The sequence below is a fragment of the Tupaia chinensis genome, unplaced genomic scaffold, assembly GCF_000334495.1.
Source record: "Tupaia chinensis unplaced genomic scaffold, TupChi_1.0 Scaffold144171_1, whole genome shotgun sequence".
In the NCBI taxonomy this organism is placed as follows: domain Eukaryota; kingdom Metazoa; phylum Chordata; class Mammalia; order Scandentia; family Tupaiidae; genus Tupaia; species Tupaia belangeri.
In genome coordinates, this window is record NW_006204027.1 from 1,361,795 (window position 1) to 1,370,991 (window position 9,197).

Below are 9,197 nucleotides of genomic sequence, written 5' to 3' on the forward strand. Positions count from 1 at the left end.
CCCTCCCCCCTGGGGGGGGGGGGTGATTTCTCGTTTTCTGTCTCTCTGTCTCTGTCTTTCTGGCGAGCGTACACACCCTACAGCAAAAACCTCTCCAAAAAAAAGAAAAAAAAAATGCATCAGTCCAGTCTTAAAAAATAAATAAATAAATAACCAGGAGATGTATAGGAAGTAAAATATTTGAAAAGGTATCAAAGTCAGTAATTAACTTCAAAAACAGTTTGTATGTGTATCCACTTTCTACAGATTAATTTGTATAAAATGTAGCAAATAAGGAAAGAGGGGGAAATGCCTAAAGGAAGTCCAGCCACAAAAGCAGCTGTCAAGATTGTTGATGCTAAAAGGCTGGGCCAAAGCCAAAGGCAGGAGTATTCGTCCTGTGTGTATTCCCCCCTCATAAATCCCCAAATGACATGGAAAACATGCGGGAAGATTTCTTTTTAAAAAGTAGTATAGGTTAGGATATTCTAGGTTCATAACCAATGCTTTTGTTTATAAAATATTAGCATTCCAGGAATAGTGATAGAAAGATACTTAACAATAAATTACAAATATTGTAAATTCAGACTTTTTCTTACAATTGCAAACACGTCATAAATTTGGCCTGTGTTTCTTTGTATAAATCCTACTTACGACTGTGCTAAAACCTTCTGGCATGAATGCAAAGAGTATTTTCATAAATAAAACTTAGTAAAATCACTATACACCCCATTAATTCAAAAACACTTCTCTTCAACTTCAAAGGAAATCCCCTTCTCTTTTTTTTAAGTGTAAAACGGTGTTTCTTTGCTGCTTTAATGTTTTGCTTCTTGTAGTTGTCATAACTACATGTTCCAAGCGTGTGATCGTAAGGGACAAGAAGTTAAGTGATATTCATGCTTCCACAGAACATGTCTCAGACATTATGGAGCAACAAGCTCATAAATCTAACCTCTGAAGTGCCTACCAATAAAAATTCCGTACTCGCACCCTATAAACGCAAACCTTACAAACAGGGTGAGTTGCAAGGCTCTACACCAGGATTCAGCTGGAATGAATGAATTTTTTAAAAGTTTTTTTGCCATGGGGTGCCTGTACTCACTGGAGAAAGACAGCAAAAGGGAAAGTGAGAAATCACTCTCTCCCCTTTCCTGCCCCCCATGGCTGCACCACAATCCCTTCTCTATTCTCTTCCTGGGATTTGGGGCATGCATGCACACACACCTGGCATGATTTTCAACCATCACACCACCTGCTGGCCCCTGGAATGAATGGATTTTATGAAAAGATACATGAAATAAATATTATCAAAGTTCCAAACATACCTTTTCTTGCCTAGCCCTAGTTTGAGACACAAAAGTAATAGCCGTGGGCTGGCTCCATAGTGCAGTGCCCAAGTACTGTTCAAGGAAGGCCAGATCCCGCATGGCCAAAGGTTGGAATCTTGGCCCTGGTGGCTTGTACCCAAAAAGCTATAATGGAGAAATGGAGAGAAAAGGATTGTAGTGTGACTGTGCCATGGGGAGGCGTCTTCTCTCCCTGTCTCTCTCAGTCTCTTGTCTCTCTCTAATAAGTACTCATGCACTCTGGCAATTAAAAAAATAAATAAATAAAGCTCTTCTTAAAAAATAAATACTTTGGAACCAACAGGTGGCATGGTGGTTAAGGCTCCCACATAGCCAACCACAGTTCAAGTCCTAGACCTGATGGCTTGAAAATTACACTAGGTACATGTGTTCGCGTGCCCCAAATCCCAGGAAAAGAATAGAAGAGAAGGGATTGCAACGTGACCATCTCCCCCCCCCACCCCAGGAATTCTCCCTGTCTCTGTCTCTCTCTGGCTATATAGCAAAAAACTGAAAAAAACGAGAAAGAGAAAGAGCAAAAATAAATACTTTGTTACCACTTTAAGAACTGCCCACCACAGTTGCAACACTCCTCCTGAGTTATCATCTCATTATAACTCCTTACAACTCACAATAACTGTGAAGTATATAATATTAGCGGGATTTTATGGATGAGGAAACTGAAGCTTTGACAGATTATGTCACTTGCCATAGTTTACAAAGTTTGTGAGTAGAGGAGCTACGATCACAGTTCAGGTCTGATTTCAAAACTCATACTTTCTTTCCATCATAAAACAGCAACCTGAGACAATTTTACAGAGCAATCCCCTATTCCATGTATCTTGTGGGCAGATACAGAACATATTCTAAGCATTCATGTACTAAGGCACAATAGAACTCAAAGAATGTCACATTTTTTTATCAATCTCAATCTGGATGTCTTAACTTTAATCTTTGCATTGTGGAGAGTTGTAAACATGTACAAAAGTAGCCACAACAGTGTAATGAACTCCCATAGATATATCATCTGGCTTCAACAAATGTCGATTCGTGGCCAATCTTGTTTCATCTGCCTCCCATTCCTGTGTCTTGCTCCCCTCCCATATTATTTGTTAGACATAACATTTTGCCTTTAAACATTAACCTTTATCTTTAAATAGTAAAGCTTACTTCCAAGATAAGGACTCTTCTAAAAAAACCAAAACAACAACAAAAACAAAAAAACTAACCATAACACCACTGTCATACCTAAAAAATTAACAGTGGTTTCTTAGTAGCAAAATGACAAATGTTCAAATTTCTAATTCTTTCACAGATGTGTCTCTCTTTCTTCTTCTTCTCCTTTTTTTTTTTTTTATTGACTCAAGATATATGTAAGGGCCACAAATTCATTACTAAGCCTCATAAATTTTTCTCTTTTTATTTTATTTTGTTTTAGATTTTTAAATTTTTTTATTTATTTTTGCCATAGGGCATGTATGCTTGCTGGAGAGAGACAGAGAGAGGGAAAGTGAGAAATCATCCCCACGGAAATGACCACTCCACCATCCCTTCTCTCCACTCTCTTCTCGGGACTGTGGGTATGCATGCACATGTGCGCAGCATGATTTTCAAGCTGCCAGGTCTGGAATTTGAACCATGTAGTGGGCCATGTGGGATCCAGCACCTTAACCACCATGCCACCTACTGACTCTAAGACTCTTTTTTTTTAAAAAAAGAATTATTTATTTAATTTTCTTTATTATTACTATTTAATTTGCTCTAGGGCACATGAGCTCACCAGAGACAGAAGGAAAGTGAGACAGAAAGTCACCAGAACCAGGACTCAAACCATGGTTGGCCATGTGGGAGTCTAGCACCTTCACCATCTTCCACCTGCTGGCTCCTAAGACTCTTAAATCTCTCTTAATGCACAAAGTTTTCTCTATAACCTTAAACAAACTATTAATAAGTTAATAACATTTTCTTTATTCACTTTGCACTCTTTGCTTTTGTCAAGCTATGTTGAAATGATAAGCCTATGTCTAGCTCAAAATAATATTTTGAGATTCACAAAGTAGAATTTTTCATATTGAGAAGTACTGGATAATTTTCTCAGAAACCTTCTATACAATCCATGTAGATATTCAACCTTTGAGCTGGGAATAAATTTCACTGGCCCATATTTACCACGACTACAAATGTAATGTGACCACTGCACAAAAATTATATGATCTTGGGAACCAGCAGCTAGCGTAATGGCTATGTCGCTGGACTCCCACGTAGTCGACCGCGGTTCGTGTCCCGGACCCGGTGGCTTAAAACTCACGCCGGGCGCGTGTGCGTGCGTGCCCAAGATCCCAAGAGGAGAATGGAGGAGAAGGGATTGCGGCGTGACCATCCCCCCTGGGGGGTGATTTCTCGTTTTCTGTCTCTATGTCTCTCTCTGTCTGTCTGGCGAGCGCACGTGCCCTACAGTGAAAATCTCTCAAAAAAAAATTATATGATCTTCTTATAGGTATGAATAATATTGTCATGGTTTCTCCAATGTTTCATTTAAACATTGTGCCATTTGTGTTAGACTTTGGGTCTATGGTGTGAATTTCTATCTAATAGTCATAAAAATATTTTTATAGCAATAAATTTTAAATTATAAATGTACTTTATAATTTAAATTTTAATGTATTAAACTGACTATTGATAATTAACTCCTTTTATGAGAGAGGAAACCGAAGCAAGAATGAAATCACTTTGCTGAATGATTTAAAGAGAGATTGCCATCAAATCTAAAGGCATAACTGATACTGTTTTTAGACAACTGATCAATCTCATCTTTTAGATAGCTAATTACTAAAAGCTCCATGGAAAAGAGGCCAATAACTTTTCTTTGTAACTTTAAGTAAAAAATAAATGGAACACTAGTTTAAAGTAAACAGGATTTGGATATAAAAGGAATTAAGCCTTGGTGTAAAATAAGGCTTTCCCATGTTTCCAATTACACTTGAGCTCAGTAAAAGAACTCTTGTGGGGGCCCGCCGGTGGCGTAGTGGTTAAGACGCTGGACTTCTACATGGTCAACTGCCGTTTGAGTCCCAGACCTGCCAGCTTGAAAATCATGTTGTGTGCATGCCCAAAATCCTGAGGAGAATGGAGGAGAGGGGATTGTGGTATGGCCATCCCACCAGTGGGTGATTTCTCATGTTCCCTCTCACTGTCTCTCTCTGGTAGCACACACACCCTATGGTAAAATCTTTAGGAAAAAAAAAAAAGAGAACTCTTGGGTCAGCAAAGTGGGGTGGTGGTTAAGGTGCTGGGTGGCTGGATGCCACATGACTTACGATATGGTTTGGGTCCCAAACAGCAGCTTAAAAATCCTGAGAGATAAATGGAGTAGGGATTGCAATGTGGCCATTCCTCCCTAGGGAGTGATTTCTCATCTTCTCTCTCTCTCCAGTGAGCACATGTGCCCTATAGCAATCTTTTTTTTTTTTTTGAGAGGTTTTCTCTATAGGGCACGTGCACTCGCCAGACAGAAAGAGACAGAGAGACAGAAAGTGAGAAATCACCCCCCAGGGGGGATGGCCACGCCGCAATCCCTTCTCCTCCATTCTCCTCTTGGGCACGCACGCACACGCACCCGGTGTGGTTTTAAGCCACCGGGTCCAGGCTTTGAACCGCGGTCAACAACGTGGGAGTCCAGTGACATAGCCATTACGCTAACTGCTGGTCCCTGCCCTATAGCAATTTTTTTTGAAAAAGAGAGAGAACAAGAGAAAGTGTTCTACATTAAAGTAATATTCTTTGGAATACGTTTTATTTTCCTTATATATCATCCGTTTTATTTTAGGTGTTTGTTTTTGTTTTGCTTTTCATTGTGTTTTGTTTTGCTATAGGGTGTGTGCACTTGCCAGAGAGAGACAGAGAGAGAGAGAAGGAGGGGTTGAGAAATCAACCTGCAGGGGAGATGGCCACACTGCAATAATCCCTTCTCCATTCCCCTCTTGGATTTTGGGCGCTCACACACAGGGGCCCAGCATAACTTTCAAGTTGATGGGTCCTGGACTCAAACCCTACAGTCAGCTACTATGGGATCCAGTCGCCTTAACCTCCATGCCATGGGCTGGCCCCATATTTCTTCTATCTTAAATGAACATTATTTAGGAAGCTGGCAGTAGACTAATAAAGCCTCGGAGGAAACGTTAGGGGGGGGAATTACCATTAACCTACCATCATTATAAAGAGAAACCACAGCTTCTTATTGTTTCCTATGTCCAGATAGTGTGCTAAATACACACATCTACTCAACAATCCTGCAATGAGACAGTAAAACACAGCGACAGAGAATATGCACTCTGGAGTACATATACTTTGGAAGGGTGAACTTCATGGTATGTAAATTACATCTCAATAAACTGTTAATTTAAAAATATGAGCTACTAAGAGATCTACAAATAAGGGACTTTTTTGACAGTCAGCACATGCAGTCACCAGAGAGAAACAGAGAAACAGAGAGAAAGAGAGAGAAAGCACTCCCCAATGAGGTGTAGTCATGCCACAATACCTTCCCTTCATTATTCCATCCAGTCCAAATTTTGGGCATACACACACCTGGCATATTTCCCAAACTGATGGGACAGGACTGGAACTGGGCTGTCGGCCATGTAAGAGTCAGCTCCCTTAACAACTAGGCCATGGAACCAGTCCAAAATAAAGAATCTTTTATAACTAAAGGCTATTTTCCTCCCAGGTGCCAGATCTGGTTTAGTTCATATATACTGAAGAACATAAACATATATTTAGGCAAATACACAGGGTTCGTTCATCCCATCATCTTCCTGTACAGAGGATTCTGCCACAGATAGAAATGCTAGGAAAGTCTGGGGTCGTCATTTCTGTCCTTTCTCACTCCCATCCAAATACTACCTTGTCTTCCAGGGTGTTTTCTGTTTTAAAGATTATTTATTTAATTTAATTAATTTATTAATTTAATTTGCTATAGGGAACATGCATGCACATGTGTGCAAGAGAGAGAGAATTTGCTATAGGGCACATGCATGCACATGTGTGCAAGAGAGAGAGAGAGACAGAAAGTGAGAAAGCAAGCTGCCAGGTCTGGGACTCAAACCATGGTCAGCCATGTGGGAGTCCAATGCCTTCGCCACCATGCCACCTGCTGACCCCTTCGAGGGTGTTTTTAATTATTCGGCCAGTTGTTTGGGGGGTTTTTGTTTTTTTAACATATTCCTATTATTTTCATAATCTTAAACTGTCTTGCAGTACCTTATGGAGACCAGTTACTGTTCCTACTCACATCCCCAGTTTCTGAAGCACACAATCAGCTAAGATCTGATCAAAAGTAAAGCATACATCCCCGCTCCACATGCCCCAAAATATGTCTGTACGAGGAGGAGTCAGGCTGAGTACAAGAGCTTTTCTACTTTATCTGTCTCTATGTTTACACTGAGACATGTCTTCATTGTCAAGAAGAAAATAGTTTTCTGTTCTACATAAACTATTTTCAATTGTTTTTCAGCTGGTCTAACTATGTCCTCTCTCTTTATTTATTTATTTAGACTTTTCTTGGTAGAGAGGATATGTGCTCACCGGAGAGAGACAGAGATAGGGTAAGCACAAAATCATCCCCTAAGGGAGATTGGCCATTTTCGGCATGCACACATGCCTGCTGTGTTTTTCAAGCCACTGAGTCCAGGACTTGAACCACGGACTTGGACATGCGGGATCCACAGCTTTAACTACTACGCCATCTCCTTAGGTGAAAAAAGTTGTGTAAAAGTTGCCCTGGGTCGGGTCGGAAGATGACTACAAAGCCACCATTACAAGAATCTGGTAAGAGGTGCCCTTTGTCTTTTAGTCTCACATAGTCTCTTACGTTAAGCTCCCAAATTTTTTCTTTTTTCAACACATATATACATATATATGTATATATATGTGTGTGTATGTATGCAGATATACCATATATACATATATATGTGCATACATATGTGTGTGTGTGTGTGTATTTGACACCGATTCTTTATTTCTTCTTTAGGTAATTAAGTCTATCCTTACAGTTCCATTCATTTCTGCCAGTTCACAATCATGTTCTGGCCCCTGTGGATTTTGGTTAACATCTCTTAAACCTTGAACTACAGGGCCATTCCCTAAATAGCATATTTCACATTTTGGAAAACAACAACAACAACAACAAAAAAAACCTGCTACATTATTTAATGTAATTCTCTATTGCTCAGTCTGTTTTCAGTTATAAATGTTTTAGGACCATGAGCTATATACCACATCACATTATTTAAAATGATATAAGTAACTTACTAGAGTCAAAAGCTTTTGAAATATGGCATTTTTATTTCTTAAAGTTTGTTTTTAAAGCAAGTCTTACATAGGCTTGAAATATACTATACCAAAGTTTGAACTAGAAAAAGAAAATTTTTAATAAAACTACTATCATCACTCACAGTTTCATTTTCTTTAAGGTACTATTGCTCGCTGAGATGAGTTACATTGACAAATTAAGAGAATAAAAAGTATTTTAAAAATGTACAGTTGGGGAACCAGCAGGTGGCGTGGTGGTTAAGATGCTAGACTCCCACATGGTTGATCATGTTTCGAATCCTGAACCTGGAAGCTTACTTTCTCACTTCCCCCAAGCCCTGCACCATCTCTCTCTGGTGAGGACACATGCCCTATAGCAAATTAAATAATAATAAATAAAATTAAATAATTTTTAAAAGTTGACCATTGCTTTGAAAAAAGTTACAGAGCAAAATAATTCATAAAGCTATTTGCAAGTTTCACCTAAAACTGTCATTCTGTGAGCAAATAAAAACCCTCCATGTATAGTAAATTAAGATAATTAAATTCAGGCTGATGTTTCTAACATTCCTAACCAGAGTATTAAGAATAGGGACTACATCTACTTTAAAGACACTCCCTCAAACTGATTTCAGAATATTATCATTTCGAACCTTTTAAAAATGTGTTCTAATCCTGACCTTTTTTTCTTTTATTTTAATTTTGCACACATCTGTCTGTTGTACTTTTTAGAATCATGCCAGATGCTGGGTTCATCAAGCAAAAGCAGGAAAACAATGGTTTGAAAGCAATTAGAAGCACTGAGACTGCAGTGATGCTCATATTAAAATGTGATAACAGTGTTCTAGTGGGAATTTCAACACCGCTCCATTTTTGACAGTTCTCTGTTGCCAGACAGCCGAGCTATGTGGAAGGGCACTGTGATGGAGGAGGTAACATACTGGAATTTATTTCTGGAGCAAATGAAGGATTAGCTGAGCTGGAACCTTCCCAAGGTTTTTATTATGGACTCGACCACCATTTTATTCGAATGCTACTGGAGCCTCTTGGCATCAAACGAAGCTCAAAGAATAAAAGCATATTAAAGCTTTGGTTCTATAAAATAATCTAGCAATAATCCACGCAGAAGGCAGAAGCAGAGTGCCTCTTGTTGCTAAAAAGCAGGGCAGGGAGCCCACCAGGGTGAAGGTTAATTAAACACTCCACTAACTTTCCTCTGAAATGGCTAATGTCACGGTGAAGAAGCTTCTGTATCAATAGAAGAGAGAGAAGTAAACAATGCCATCCACACATTTTTACTATAAAACCATATGTGGTCAAAAACAAACAAACTCACCTTGGGGTTGAAAATCCCAGTAGTACCTGAAATACAAGGAAAAGAATGGCGATGAGTCAGACTTACATTTCTCAGTTTGGGGCGGCGTGCTTTAGCTATAGCGCTTAGTCCAAAGAGCTTCCTAAAGAGCCTGTAACTAGTCAAAGCTGCAACTCACTTGGAACAACCCAAAAAGGTTGTTCCCGGAGATTTGAAAGATTCTAAGGGCCAGCCAGTGGCACAGCAGG

At 39.4% G+C, this 9,197-nt stretch overlaps 1 protein-coding gene across 3 annotated transcripts in view; it reads right to left on the bottom strand.

Annotated features, from left to right (window-relative positions):
- Positions 1-9,197, bottom strand: part of SKAP1 (src kinase associated phosphoprotein 1) — a 318,226-nt gene that overhangs the window by 244,790 nt on the left and 64,239 nt on the right. For all 3 annotated transcript variants that reach the window (XM_006166116.3, XM_006166117.3, XM_006166118.2), the window contains exon 3: positions 8,971-8,996. In XM_006166116.3, the coding sequence (XP_006166178.1) occupies positions 8,971-8,996 (26 nt within the window). The remainder of the gene's footprint in view (positions 1-8,970; positions 8,997-9,197) is intronic.